Below are 16,159 nucleotides of genomic sequence, written 5' to 3'. Positions count from 1 at the left end.
CCACACTCATAACAGGTGATTGTCTTGTTGTCACTAGTCTTAGAACTGGATGGCTTTCTGAATTTGTTGTCTTTCTTTTTCAGAAATTTCTTAAACTTTTTGACAAGTAAACCAATCTCAGGCTCTTCATCAGTCTCACTGCTTGATTCATCTGAGCAACTGTCTTGTTCAGTTTTTGATTGGTGTGTTTGGGCTTTCAAAGATAATCCTTTTCTTTTCCTGTTAATTTTTTCTGACTCATCTAACCTGTGCAATTCCATTTCATGCTTCCTGAGCTTTCCAAACAGTGTTGCAATTGTCATGGTTGCAATGTCTTTTGACTCAGCAATGGCAGTTATTTTGGGCTGCCATTCTCTTGTTAAACACCTTATGATTTTTCCAATTTGCTGTTCATTTTCTACATGTTTTCCCAGGGCATGAAGGTGGTGGTTTATGATGTGTGTAAACCTAGTCTGTAGATCACTTATTGATTCATCTTTCTTCATGCTAAACAATTCGTATTCATGCATGAGTGTATTTACACGAGCTCTTTTCACGTCTGTGGTGCCTTCATGTGTTTCCTGAAGAATGTCCCACATTTCCTTTGTTGATTTACAGTTTGATACCCTAAAGAATTCTTCTGCACACAAATCAGATGTTATAATATTCTTTGCTTTAGCATTATAACCTGCTTTCTTTTTGTCATCCTCAGACCATTCGGATCTGGGTTTAGGGATTAGTAAATCATCAGTTCCAGCAATTTTAGGTATGAAGGGTCCATTTTCAACAGCATCTAGAATATCAATACCACTAGCTTCTAGAAATATTAACATCCTATGTTTCCAATACATGTATGCGGCTCCATTGAAGGCAGGGGGCCTTGCAAGTGAAGCACCTTCTCCTAGAAATTCAACTGAGGCCATGTTCTTTTATGAGTATTACCTCAAAAAAAGTCAGGCTCTGATACCAATTGATGATTATTATGACCTCGTTATTACAGAATATGACAGTCTTTAACAAATTAAAGCAATATAGAAAACAGAATACGTCTAGCATACAATCAGGATCTAACATACAATCATACGATGCAAGATTTATTCAGATTTATACACAGCGGAAATATAACATAGCATACAAGATCAACAATAAAAGTAAAAAGATAAGGGATAGAATGGACCAAAGTGTATCCTGGTTCAGCTGTCAGTATGACAACCTACATCTAGTCCTGACAATCCAACTGGATTTCAGCTTTTTCTTCAATAGAAAGAATTGAGACTCTTTTACAGATTGTCCAGTTTCCTCGAAACCTATCTATCTAACTCAAACTTTTTCCTATTGCTTAACCCCTTGATCCTTGCAGTCACTCGTCAAACTCACACAAGATCAAGTACAGCTCCTTCTTGATGATCTTTACATCAACGAAGATCGCCACCAGTTTTCAAACTGGATTTTTCACAGTTGTTTCTTTTTACAAAACTTTGTTACAAAAAGATATAAAAGAAGTATATAGTTTGTCTTCAATCTCTATTAATGTATCTCACACAATAATCTGGTTGTTCATTTGAGTGTTTGTGAGATCATTGTCTTTTTCTCTCAAGAATTCTTTTTCAGCTCTCTTATTGATTATGAATAATCTTTTTGATCTTGATCTGAAAAAGCAATATCAGAATGTTATCAAAAAGTTCTTAAGAGTTGTTCATTGTTATGAAGTATATGATAGAAAAAGATTGAAAACTCTTTATATAGTTTCTGAAAAACAACATATAAATCGATTTTTCAATCGATTCATTAATGTGATAAAACGGGCTTAATCGATTTGCCAATCGATTATCGCAAGTCTTGTTTTTCTTGAATCTTGAAACTATATAAACTAATCGATTTCCTAATCGATTCTTTTAATACACTTTTCAGAAAATTATGTGTAGACTTATATATGAATCGATTGCATAATCGATGTCAGGTGTTTTGTTCCAATAATAAAATCAAACCAATCGATTACTTAGTCGATTCACTAAGTCACATAATCAATTCAATAATACACATAATCGATTTGGCCACATACTAAGAGTTCCCTGTGATTTCAAATTTTTGTTTCAATCGATTTGCCAATCGATTGTGTTTAAAACAGGAACTTAGCTTATTCCATGTTAATCGGAGTGCCAATCGATTTGGTAGTATGTTTCTGAAAAGGACTTTACCAGTTGGTTTAGCTCAATCGATTTCCTAATCGATTGATACCAAACTTGTCATGATTGAATTTCTCACAATGGATTGTCCAATCGATTGTGTTTGTCACATGCCATGTTACTTTTGAAATATTATTTACGAGATCGATTTGTCAATCGATTAGTCTAGTAAATGGATTGGCTCTGTGACTTGCCCAATCGATTACTCAAACGATTTATTCAATCAGTTGTTTGTCTTTGTGATTTGCACAGTCGATGTGCCAATTGATTAGCATACAAATCAGGTTGCCTCTGACTTGCACAATTTTTATTACTGATTGTGCCAGTCGATTGCCTAATCGATTGTGTAACCACAAACTACATGTTTCCTTACAACCCTTTTACGAAATCGATTGCCTAATCGATTTGCTCAGTAACTATTCCAACTTTTGTTGATTTCTTGAGTTCCAAGCAATTGTCTCAAGTATGTAGGGTTGAGTTGTTGTTCCTGAAATCTTACTCAGTTAAAATGTTAGATTTATCATATGATGTATGAACATTGTATGTTTGTTAATTATGTCAAAATTAGGATTAAGAGGACTAAAGTCCAACAATCTCCCCCTTTTTGCATAAGTGACAAGCATACAATTTTAACTTGAGTTGAGCATTTCAAGCTATAACATTAACAACAAGATATATGTTCATAGCATCATAAGTACCATTATCAGATCATAATATCAGAATATCAGAGCATCAGAGCATAAGTACACATGCTATTTAACAATATTAGAGTCATTTTAATAAGTCATTATCAGTCATCAGAGTTATCAAATTTGCAACAGTATAAGCAGTGTAAAATACAAGTTAATAATTTATCTCCCCCTTTGTGAGTTAAGGCAAAAAGGCAGAAAAAAATTTCCTCCCCCTATGTTAGTAAACATAAGCACTGGGGGTTGAAATCAGAAAACAGTGTATCAGAGCAACAAATAAGCAGATTAAACAGATTATGGCAATGGATATCAGAGAACAAATGAATGAACGTGCTTACATGTCATATAAAAAAACAACACAAAACAGCAATAACAAGACATTACATCACAACAAAGAACTTAAAAACCTGAACTAGGCTGTTCCTCACTATTAGCGAAGGGAGAGGTAGAGACCGCTGTATTATCCTCAGCAGGTGTCTCCTCAACGTGAGGTTCAGAACTATTTAAGGTATTTGGTTCCTCTGTTGCTTGCCGACCGATATCCGCTATGTCTTCAAAAGATAGCTTAAGGCCTAAATGAGCTTGTATTGCTTCAACATCCTGAACTACTGAATTCAGAGATGCCTGGAGAGTCGTCAAGGCAGCTTCCATTTTAGCCTGTGACTCTTGCATTTTGGCGTTGTGTGCCATTTGAACTTCCATAAATTCCAGCAGTTTTGCGACGTACTCATTAGGGTGACTCTTGCATTTTGGCGTTGTGAGCCATCTGAGCTTCCATGAATTCCAGCAGTTTTGCGAAGTATTCAGGAGGGGCTGCGACTGGCTCAGCAGCTTGTTGAGGAACTGGCTGAACAGGCTCAACATTTGGTAATGGTCTTATCCAAATGCCATTCACCCTTTTCAATTGCATCTGATTTACAATTGATTCTCCAAAAATAAGGGTGGTCTTGGAAGATTCCTCATTGACAAGAGATACTTTGAAATGTCTTAGAATCTTTGTGATCAGTTGAGGATATGGCAGCACCAGCTTACTCTGTGATGCCTCCAACATGTGCCTTAGCACAATCCATGTCCAGCTCATCTTGAGCTCCTTGGACAATCCCCATAGCAGTAGTATGTCCAACTTCTGGACTACAGCATGGTTACCGGATCGTGGCACAAGCATCCGGGTCAGAGTATACATAAGCATCCGATGTTGGACCTTCATTTGACCAATAGGCAGTGAAATCGTTTCAACAAAGCCATCAATCATCAGATCCTTCACAGCAGTATGCCGATCAAAAGATGCTTCCCATGCTTCATCAGCAGTGTCAGCATCAGAACTACCGTCTATTGATGTTCCATGAAATGGCAATCCTGACATTTGTAGAGAAATCTTCAAAGGACATAGATATCCTTTTGCTTTTAACTTGAGCTTTGAATCCGTCTTCAGTTAGCTTGAATGAGGTGTAGAATTCCCTTATCAGCTTCGGATAAGTATCAAGAGAAGAGGAGAGAAAGCCCTCAAGACCGTGAAACCTTAAGTGGTCTTGGAAAGTGAAACCGTCTGAATCAAAATACGCGAAATCTAGAGTCCTTGCCTCATGGATTTTTCTTTTGAGAAAGTCAGATGGAATAGTAGTTTCTACCTCTTTATCCTTAGATGAAGGAGCTTTCTTAGGTGGAGGAGAAGAAATCGGTTTCTTCTTTTTCTGTTGAACCTCCTTCATGGCATCATCCATGAGCTTTTCAATGGGTGGCTCCTTTCTCTTCTTGGATTTCCCTTGATCAATAGTAGGTGCCTTGCCTTTATCCTTGGCAAGAATCTTGTGGGTGGGAATGGGAACCCTTTTAGTCAACGTAGGTGGAGGTGAAGGGGTTCGCCCACTTGATGAAGATGATGGTGAGGGAGTTCGTGTTTGAGTTTGCTTGACACGAGCCATGATAGTAATGTGTGTGTGTTTGAATGAAGAAAGATAACAAAGATCGATTGCAGAGACAGATTGGATGAATAGCAGAGAAGATTTGAGAAATCTGGAGATGTAATGTGAAGAAATCGATTGGTAACTGTTCCTTTTTAAACCTTCAGACGTTCCAATCGATGTCCCAATTGATTATATTACCGTTGTTGGGGAAGCACAATCGATTTAGTAATAATTACATATAACGGCTAGTAAAAAACAAGTCACAACGGTCATAACGTGAATCGATTAGCATACAAATCAGGTTGCCTCTGACTTGCACAATTTATATCACTGATTGTGCCAGTCGATTAGCATACAATTTATTTGATAACATTCTGATATTGCTTTTTCAGATCAAGACCAAAAAGATTATTCATAATTAATAAGAGAGCTGAAAAAGAATTCTTGAAAGAAAAAGACAATGATCTCACAAACACTCAAATGAACAACCAGATTATTGTGTGAGATACATTGATAGAGATTGAAGACAAACTCTGTACTTCTTTTATATTTTTTTGTAACAAAGTTTTGTAAAAAGAAACAACTGTGAAAAATCCAGTTTGAAAACTGATGGCGATCTTCGTTGATGTAAAGATCATCAAGAAGGAGCTGTACTTGATATTGTGTGAGTCTGACGAGTGACTGCAAGGATCAAGGGGTTAAGCAATAGGAAAGAGTTTGAGTTAGATAGATAGGTTTCGACGAAACTGGACAAATCTGTAAAAGAGTCTCAATTCTTTCTATTGAAGAAAAAGCTGAAATCCAGTTGGATTGTCAGGATTGGATGTAGGCTGTCATACTGACAGCTGAACCAGGATAAACCTTGGTGCTTTCTATCCCTTATCTTTTTACTTTTATTGTTGATCTTGTATGCTATGTTATATTTCTGCTGTGTATAAATCTGAATAAATCTTGCATCGTATGATTGTATGTTCGATCCTGATTGTATGCTAGACGTATTATGTTTTCTATATTGCTTTAATTTGTTAAAGACTGTCATATTCTGTAATAACAAGGTCATAATAAGTAACAATTCCATATTTCATACCCTCACTAAAGTAAAGTGAACAGACAACCTAAAAGGTGTTGACTGAACAAAACAATTGATGACAGAGGTAGTGGCAGTGGGGAATGAAGTAGTCGCCTCACAGGAATCACTAGAAAATTTGAAAATCTAAATAAATGCTAATAGGTATGATTGTGTGATAACTATGTAGTATAATGTTAGTATTGAATTTTTTACCATAAGATTCCAAGACAGTTAAGAGACTCCTGTTGCAAGTTATTGCATCAAAGTAAAAAACTAGGTACCAATTAGAAAACATACCAAGATTTTGGATCCTCTCCCTTTGCCTGTACAGCAAATTGAAAGAAAATGTTAGAACAACAACTTCGGTTCAAAATAATAAAGATACCAAAATGCAAAACAAAAAAACACTATATTTGACCACAGAGTTTAGCCAATTGTTCGTACATCTTTTCGAATGTAGAGTGGAAACAATACTTTTCTATTATAATTCAAGATTAGGGTTTACAGTGTACAACTTATATTTAAATACTATAGCCCAGCTTACAACATTACCCCTAGTCAATACTGATAATGAGTTGAATACAATAAGCGAGCAAGAATACCTCAATATTTTCGATCTCTTCGGTAATCACATACATACCATAGTCACTTAGTTTTGGAATGCGATGTTCGTCAAGTAAAACATTGTTCGTCTTTAAACGATTTCTAAAACAAACTGGTTTAATTCCAGTATGTAAAAAATGCACAGCCTTGGCAACTCCAATTAAAATCGCCAATCTATCAGACCATTTTAGTGCCTTATCTTGTGAAAATTCTGCATGTTTGAATTGAGCAATTGTTGGAATATTTAATATAGACCACTATGATACAAATTGGTAATAAAATTAGAGGTTATAATACAACATTTCATAATGATAATAATAACAAAAGAAGCTATTCATCAATATATAATGATATCCAAGTGAAGTTTAACAACAAAAAATAAGAGTTAACGGTGTGTATGAAATAACTTATTTATAACTTCTTAGTGTTTATCTTATGACATAAGTTTTTGTGTAAGTGTTTGGGAGAGCTTAAGAAAATAGCTTATATCATATTCATTAGTTTGTTTTTATCTCATTTCAGTAAGCTCCATAAAATAGCTTATAAGAATAGCATACAACTTATATGAAAATAGTTTAACCACATTTGCTTTTTTTTTTTTTTACTACTTAATGGCTTCTTGTTTCATCAAACCTAACTATGTATGATTATTTCTCAAAAGCATACTTGAATGCAATTTGTTAGGCCTTAATGTAAAACTATAAATCACAAGAAAAATTTATCCACACAATGCACTAGACTAGAAGACAACACTGATTTCTCAGAATAATTTATAAGATGTCTCAGATTTCAAATTTACTCAAACCTGTATTTCGTCTGAAATTTTCATCCGAAAATGTCAATTTTCTTATGTTGGATCTCTTCTCTCTCTCTATCTCTTTCTCTCTCTCTCTATATATATATATATATATATGATATTCTAAAAACCATGGAAAACAAAATCAAGTATGAAGAAATTTATGTATTCATCCTTATACATAAAAAAAATATTGTGATACTAACCTGACAAATGCATACGATAATTTTCATTTTGCACATACTTGTATACAAGATGAAGTTTGTGGATACTTGTACCATCTGATGCACTATGATCAATACAATGACCCAAGAGACTAACCAAATTTGGATGGTGAAGCTTTGAGAGTAAATCCAACCCAGCTTTGAGATTTTGTATTGAAAACTTCTTTTTCAGAGCCAAAGATCTTATCATCACATAAGATCCATTCTCTAGTTTACCTTTGTACAACTGAAATGAAGCAAAAGACTCAAAAGATTAGTATGCTTTTTCTTTTCCCAAAATATGGCAAGTTTTGTGTTTCATTTTAGTCCCTTATTTCTCAAAATGTGTCAACTTCTGTCTCTATAGCTAACTTTTAGCCCCTCATAACAGAATGACGGAGTTAGTTAGTTACAAGGATAAGTTGACAATTTTTAGAAATGAGAGATCATAATAAACGAGAAACATTTAATCAAAATTAATAAAACAAAAATGCTGTGTATACTTAGATCTAATATGGATAGTGCTAGAATAGCAAATCTTGCTTGTCCTAAAGATTGATCACGGAGCTCGGTCATTTGTGCTTATGTTTCCGATTGCAAAGTAGCTACTGCAGTTTTCTATTATGAAATGAATTGTGTTACAAAGAATAAAGTTTTGTTTAAATACTACCATCCAGTTTACAAGTTTATCGATGAACTGTTCCGCGGGGGGTTGCCCCTCATACTCGGGCATCTACCCACTTATTGGCGAATATATTTCCCTTTGTTTGTGTAGGTAAATGATGCAGTATTGACAGGGTAGATTTCCTAGTTCTGTAATATACTTCCAGTAACACAAATGTATTCAAATAAAAAGTGAATAAACCTAAAGAAAACACCATTTATAATGAAGAACAATTACTTGTAAAGAAAAACTATCCAATATCTATCAAAGAATAATTTGATTAGTTGAAGGTTACCTTTCCTATGGTTCCTTCACCAATATAAGTTGACAAATCAAAGTTTCTTGTGATTTCCTTCAACTCTTCAATCGAAAAGTGTCTACAAATAGGAGTAGCTTGTTTTCCGAGCTTCATTGTTTGAGAAATGAATCCTGAAATAAGTAGAAAACAACACATTACTATTTTACAAGATCAATTAATATCTAGAGACTCAGCTTCCGTAATCTAAAGATAAAATTAGACATATTCAGTGTCATTTTAAACTAGTTTTACACTAATGTCTAATGAGAATTCAACATTTTGCAGTTATTTTTAAATTGCAGTTACAAAATTGGCTTATGTGGCAATATCATAAGCTCTCATTGAGTGCTGGTGTAAAACTAGAATTTAATGGAGATACACTGTCAGGGTAAATAGTTTCACAGTGACATCTAACGAGAACTTATGATATTGCAACATTATCCAACTTTGTTACTGCACTGCAAAATGTTGAATTCTTATCGGATGTTATTGTAAAACTAGTTTACATTGACAGTACATGCCTCCTTTTCTCTTTCGATTAGAGTTTAATAGAGATATTGTTGGTGTAAAATAGTTTTACGAGAAAAGGGGACATATACTGTATGTGTCAGTGTAAACTACTTTTAAGCTAAATAAGAATCAAAACAGCAGAACATCATTGTATAGCCTATGTACTTACTAGCACTAGCAAGAAGTTCAGAGGAAACTCCTGTTGTTGAGTTGTAATCATCTTGAACAATCTTTGGCAACATCTCATGCCTATATATCTCTCTTGAATGATTCTTTCTATAAAACAAAACTCCAAAACCGAACACTAAAAGAACAACCACAGCAATGATCCCAAAATCTGCATCGATTTCCCAATTCCAAAATCTCTTCCTTCCTGAACTAAATTCTTCACAATAAGAACCATGCTTCTGAGTTTGAGAATCATTAGAAAAACAGTTTCCACCAAATCTAACAACTCTTCTATCAAAACTACTTTCCAAACAAGAAGGAACTAAACCACTTAACATGTTATTAGAAATATCAAGAAACCCAAGTTTGGTTCCACATTTTAGTTTATATGGAAGAGAACCACTTAGAACATTGTTTGCTAAATTCAAATAACTAATGTTATTCAAAGAGAACAAAGAAAATGGTGGCACCCCATTAAGACTATTTGATGAAATATCAAGATTTTGAAGCTGGTTCAATTCACCAAACTCACTAGGAATCTCACCTGAGAATGAATTTTTACTTAGCAATATTGTGACTAATGATTTTGGCATCAAAGGTAGCATATAATCAAAACTATTTTACTTAGCTCATGAGTACTATGGATAAACAAGAAGAAGGAAATAACCATAAGATTGAGATAAAAATATCTCATTGAACTAAATTTGAGCATTAAAATCCTTCAAATTTCAAAAGACTAAAAAAATGAAACCTTTAAATATGAATAATTTTCAAGAGCATTAAAATTAAATATTACCCCAAAAAGGAAACTCTCTTTTGAAGAAAATTTGTATTGAACACAAAAGGGTTTATTTATGCTTCATTTGGTTCATGGAGTTTATATTTAAAAAAGAAATATTTTTTATTCAAGAAAAGAGATAGAAAGTTGGAAGGCTTTGAAAATGGACCATTGAGCAAAAATCAGAGAGCAAGGAAGATGAGGAAGAGAGTAAAAAAAAAAGAAAAGAAAAAACAAAAATGAGAAACTACCAGGAAGGTTACATAAGAAAGAGAGAATTTATGGTGGTAGGGTGTGTAAATTAAATTAAATTAAATTACTGGTTCAAGAATGAACAATAAGGAGATGTGAAGTGAAGGTAGTTGAGAAAACAGTAGCTTTGGACATTAAGCAATTAACTATGTCTATGATAATATCTTGGAGAGTACTCTCATTAAATATAGAATGTCTTTTAATTTTTTATCCATGATTAAATCTCTCGGGTATTTATATTGCGCACAATTTTTGGGGTGTATTTGAGAATTTAGAAGAGGAGAAGAGAGAATAAATTTGAGAAAATAAATGATGAAGTGAAAAGGACGAAGAGTTTTGGAAGATGAGTATTATAGAGGTTTATTTTTCTTCTTAATATTAAATTATTTTAATTTGAGGAACTCAAAGATTATATTGGAGGATAATTTTGGAGATTTTGAAGTCTTTGAGAAATTATTCAAAATCTATTATAATACTTTTGATATTAAAAATATATTAATTATAAATATCTATTTACAAAAAAACTATTTTAAAAAATTTGAAAATTTTATCTATTTTTTTCTCTACTTTCCTCCCTTCAAAGTCCTCTCCTCCTTTGCTTTAAAACTTTAAAATAAAGTCTTAAAAAAATAATTAATTACATTGATTTCAATGATAAAATAAATTTTGTTAATTTAAATTTGCTAGCAAAATAATTAAATAAAATGAAATACAATAAATATAAATATATTAATGAAAAAAGTAGGTTTAATTGCATTTTTGGTCCCCTATTTTAGGTGAATCGCGAAAGCAGTCCCCATATTTTAGTTGTCTCCAGTTTTGGTCCCCTAAACAGAATTTGAGTCCAAATTATGATGAATTGTCATTTTTTAATGACGTGTCAAAAAAATGGTGACGTGACAGACATCTACGTGGATTAAAAATGATTATTATATTATTCCAAATTAAAAAATACAATTTATGTTTTTAAAGCTTTTATTATATTGTTCTAAATTTTAAAAGAAAAACCAAAATTAAATAAAAAACCAACAATACATCAGCCCCAAAATCAACACATCAGATCAACACAAAAATTAGGCATGTGAACCCTAAAATTAAAAATCAAGAAATCAATCATGATCATCCCATTTGAGCTTGTTCTTCATCTTCCCTTTTCTTCCTCTTCTTCTTCGTCCTCTCCTACATCTTCGTTTTTCTTCTTCATCAATAAGGTACTGTGAGCAGGAGTGTTTTGGCTTGTGGTGGCATGAGGGGAACGTTATTTGTGGCAGGAAGTGGTTATGGATGTCTGTTGTGATGTTGGATGATCGTGTTTTTCTGAATTTGTGATTGGGATTGAGTTGTGATTTGCTATGGAAGGACTTCTAGTTTTGTGGAAGAGGTTGTTGAGACAAAATCTCAATTTAATGTTTTGATGTAAACAAACAAAAAGTTAATTAAGAATTCTAATTATGATTCTAAGTGTTTTGGTATTTAACATGTGCATTTGAGTGTGTTAAAACAAGATAGGTATCAAGCATTACAAAACAGATCTCATTAAAATCAAGAAAGCAAAAGCAGTAAAACGAAAATCGATCTTGACATAGTTCTGGGAAACGAAGAACGATCTTCATTTTTGGCAAAAACAAGAATAATCAGTTTCTTTATTAGAGATTGAATCCTGTAAGCTTTATTCATCTCATATCTTCATCAAAGAATAAACAAGGATCAATCTAAGTCATAATTATTCCAGAATTCGAAGGATCAAAGACATGCTTCATAAAAAGTATAAAACAAGATCATTCTTCAAGTGAGGCAATTGCAAGTACAAAGTTGCAAGCTATAAAGTACACTATTGATTGTACTTTCAATCTAGACATGCACACGTGACTGAAAAGCAAGAAATCATCTCAGACAACTGACACAATCACAAGTACAAGTCAGCTCATCTCCAACCAATTCGAAGAACGATCTTGGATGTCAAGAATGTTCTTAGATTCAGCTTGAACACTCTTGCTTTTTGACTGATCTTATTTATCCACTTTTTGCACCTTTGTTGCTCCTTCCCAAAGCACTCTTATTGATGATCATCAGTGTCCCTCGAAAAGGACCAAACTGAAAAGGGAATCATCAAGAGCTTATAAGGACATTCCCATAATTTTTGTTGTGCTTCAAACCATCATTGCAAGATAAGCAAAGCATCAAGAATCAAAAGCAAGACTAATCTTCAAAGTTGATGGTTAAAGTAAGCAAGTACAAATTGGACATAAATGATAAAGTCCCTTCGTCACTGACACACGTATAAAACAACAAAGCTTGGCACGTAACAACTGTCAAAATTCAGCAATCACTCAAAACAGAAACGAAGAACGTTCTTCGTTTTCACAGCTTTAATCTAAGAATGTTCTGATTTACAAAGAGCAAAATTTGCTATAATTTAAGATTGATCTGGGCTGCAAAAGTACATCTATCTACACTACAAACATCAGTATTCATCACAGAGGAAGGTAATAATCTACACAAGATTGTTTTGGATAGATTCGATCAAAGAGGATTAACAAAGGCAAAGAAAAACATCAAGATCAATCTCCAAATTGATGAGCTATGAGAAAGGACAACCATGACAACAAGGACACTGCTACTGCACCTTTTTACATAAAACACATCATGTTTTTGAGACAAAGGACTGACACACAACAGCTGTCAAAATCCAACACTCATACAAAACACAAAATGAAGAATGTTCTTATTTTACAAAAGAACATTTTGGTTTTCATTCTCTTTTAAATACACAATTAAAAGAGATAATTTTCCACAGTATAAATCACATATTAAAGAGTATCAAGACTACTCAAATCATTGGTGAAGTCAAGAACTCGAGATCAATACCCAAAAGTGAAAAAACAGCCTCAAGATTGATCTCCAAATTGATGAGTTATGAGCAAAGACACAAGTACATTGTACTTACAATATTTTGCAGAAAGTTATGCATAAAAATGACTCAAAACAGTGCCAACTGACATGTGACAACTCATTCACTCACTCATTCACGTTTTCCATGAAACTCAAAAGCAAGAACGATCTTCGTTTTGTCAAGATCGTTCTGGACAACAAATAAACACATGTTTAATTGCTTTAAAACATATCTAACACTTGGGAAGTGTGTCCGACGGATATATTCATTTTAAACTGAATATTCAAAGCCTTTTAACATCTATAAATTGAAGATCAATTGGAAGATGAAGGCAAGAGTTCAATTTACAAATCTACCAACACTTGTTCAAGTAACAAGTCATAAAAACTCTTCAAGCAAACTCCAGCTCTATTCACTATATCTTTGAATCATTATATACTGAGTTTGTCTTTCATTTATCTCAAACAAGTGTTGATAAGTTTCAAGATCCCAAACACTTTTATCATACACATAATTTGTAACTCAAGTCTATCTTTTATGTTAGATTGAGTGTGTTTGTAAAAATCCTTTCAAGGCTGAAAGGTGATTGTAAAAATCCTTTCTAGGTTGAAAGGTGAAGATTATAACAGATCAAGGTTGATCTGGAATGGTGGTGTAAAAACCAAGAACGTTATCCGATTTGAACACTTAGTGAAAAATCTCACGGTTATGAGGACTGGACGTAACCCGGATTGGGTGAACTAGTATATATCCTTGTGTGATCTATCTATCTCTATCTCTATTTATTTTATGCTTTACAATCAGATTTTATATTGATAAAATTGATATTGTTGTTTTTTACTAACCAAGATCAATCTTCGTTTATAACCAAGATCAATCTTGAGTTAAACTTTCAGTTTTAAACAGGAATTTTCAAAAAGGGGCAATTATAATTCAAACCCCCTTCCTTATAATTGACATTGTTACTTTAGAGGTATTGATTTTGCTCACAGGAACAAAATCTAATGTTGCTTGTTGTTGCTCCTTTCAGTAACAGGGTGGCGAATACTATAAGGTAAAAATAAAAATAAGGTGTAGACTGTCCATCTAGATCGTGAGATGGATCAACCTAACAATTAATAAAACTTGTGCATAATTCATCTCCCAAGATGCTTACATGTGCTAAAATTGAAGATGCAGGAGAGGACGAAGAAGAGGAAGAAAAGAGAAGATGAAGAACAAGCTCAAATGGAATGATGATGATCAATTTCTTGATTTTTGATTTTAGGGTTCACATGCCTAATTTTTGCGTTGATTTTGGGGCTGATATATTGTTGATTTTTTATTTAATTTTGGCTTTTCTTTTAAAATTTGGTCCAATATAATAAAAGCTTTAAAAACATAAATTGTATTTTTTAATTTGGAATAATATAATAATCACTTTTAATCCATATAGACGTCGGTCACGTCATCATTTTTTTGACACGTCATTAAAAAATGACAACGCATCATGATTTGGACTCAAATTCAGTTTGGGGACCAAAACTGAAGACAACTAAAATGGGGACTACTTTCGCGATTCACCTAAAATAGGAGGACCAAAAGTGCAATTAAGCCAAAAAAAGTAATTACAATTAAAATAAATTTTTTTAACGTTCATATAATTATGATTGATTAACTGTGTAATTTTATTTACATAAATTAAATCATAAAATGAAGCATACTTTGAAAAATGTAATTACTATTTTGATTATATAAAAAAAATTAAGTAAAGTTAACAATTATTCTTAATCTTTGTATAATAAATAAACTACTTATAATTGAGTTCATATGAAGCATTTATTTTACAAAGTTGGGATGAATTATTAACAAAAAAAATAAAATTTGATTTCTCATAAAAAATAGTACACTTAATTATTTTTTTATAAAGTGTGTGTAACCTTTAATAACATTGAATATAAATGTTCCATCAACTATAAAATTTTCTCTATTTTAGATTATAGCATCATTCATTTACTTTAATAAGTTTTAATATATGTCGAGTATATGGAAGGAGATTCATCATGTGAATTGGCCTTAGCCTTTCTTACTCCTTGCTATTAATGGGAGAATGACAACACGTGTGGGAAACAACAAACAACAGTTGGCCAGATATGTTTGATAATGGATATCCACCAAACTACCAAAGTCTCTTGGTTCCTTTTAAGTTTAAACTTTGAGCATAAGATTAAGTGGAGAAAAGTTTGATTATCTCTTTGTGGACTCAAATTAATTAGGAGTAATAAGAAAGTTATGGATTTATTTTATGAGACAAAAGTGATTTCAAAGGAAATAAAATTAGTTTTGATGTTTTTAAGTGATTTTCAGTATAATTATTTATGTTTTTTTTTGGTAAGTCTATTAGTTTTGTTAATTTTTATATTAAATTTATCTCATCGTTATAAATCTTTCTTTTTGTAAGATAGAACACAAGACCTTATTATTGTTATTTAGAAATCTAGCTAATTAACAACACCTTATTTAAAAGAATATTAGGTTATTTACAATGGGATATTTTCCTTAATATATACTCTCTGAGTTAGCACTCTCATCATGACGTTATAAAATTGAGTACTTATAGAAATTAGTGTTTTTATAATCACATTATCTTTCAATATTTTTCGTAGATCTCTTACAATAAATTATATTAAAATCATGAATATTATTAAAATGTAGTAATATTTAGTTATTAGTAGGACCAATTTGTTAATTTTGAAAAATATTAAATTGGAGAAAACCGTATTTAGTTAACACTAATTATAAAATTATAAAATTTGATGTATATACGTGAGACTCGATTAAGAATTCAATTTAAATAACTCATGATTTTAGTTTAGAGAACTCATGATGTTAGTTTAACTTTAACTTTCTTTTTTGGTATAAAATGGTGAGCTAAATCTAGTCTAATATCAACTTTTTTTTCAGAATTAATTCTAAATTACTTTAAATATGTCAACATTAATTTTAGATAAATACAAAATTACTTTATGTGTTTGACGTAATCCACTTTTGGAATTTGTGATGTCTCGTGCCCAAAATTAATTTATTCTCATAGTTTGTATGTGTTCTGCTCGTAGTTCATTTTAGTATTTCTTGCGGTTCCCCTTGCATTTCATGTGATTTTTATGGTATTTTTCTTACAGGAATGC

At 32.3% G+C, this 16,159-nt stretch overlaps 1 protein-coding gene across 4 annotated transcripts in view; it reads right to left on the bottom strand.

Moving 5' to 3' along the window:
* Nucleotides 1–10,296, bottom strand: part of LOC101499671 (probable inactive leucine-rich repeat receptor-like protein kinase At3g03770) — a 16,092-nt gene extending 5,796 nt beyond the window's left edge. The window contains exons 1-6 of one of the 4 annotated variants that reach the window (XR_012162395.1): nt 9,071–10,296; nt 8,389–8,522; nt 7,433–7,676; nt 7,236–7,349; nt 6,430–6,641; nt 6,041–6,150 (exon numbers count right to left, since the gene is read on the bottom strand). Coding sequence is in view for 3 of the 4 variants with exons in the window: in XM_073366565.1 (XP_073222666.1) it covers nt 6,125–6,150; nt 6,430–6,641; nt 7,236–7,349; nt 7,433–7,676; nt 8,389–8,522; nt 9,071–9,674 (1,334 nt within the window). In the remaining variant the exon portion in view is untranslated. The remainder of the gene's footprint in view (nt 1–6,040; nt 6,151–6,429; nt 6,642–7,235; nt 7,350–7,432; nt 7,677–8,388; nt 8,523–9,070) is intronic. The other 3 variants (XM_073366565.1, XM_004515376.4, XM_027330849.2) reach the window with 3 other exon arrangements.
* Nucleotides 10,297–16,159: the final 5,863 nt, after the last annotated feature.

The sequence above is a fragment of the Cicer arietinum genome, chromosome 3 (genome assembly GCF_000331145.2).
Source record: "Cicer arietinum cultivar CDC Frontier isolate Library 1 chromosome 3, Cicar.CDCFrontier_v2.0, whole genome shotgun sequence".
Classification (NCBI taxonomy): domain Eukaryota; kingdom Viridiplantae; phylum Streptophyta; class Magnoliopsida; order Fabales; family Fabaceae; genus Cicer; species Cicer arietinum.
This window is presented reverse-complemented; position numbering and strand designations above follow the sequence as displayed.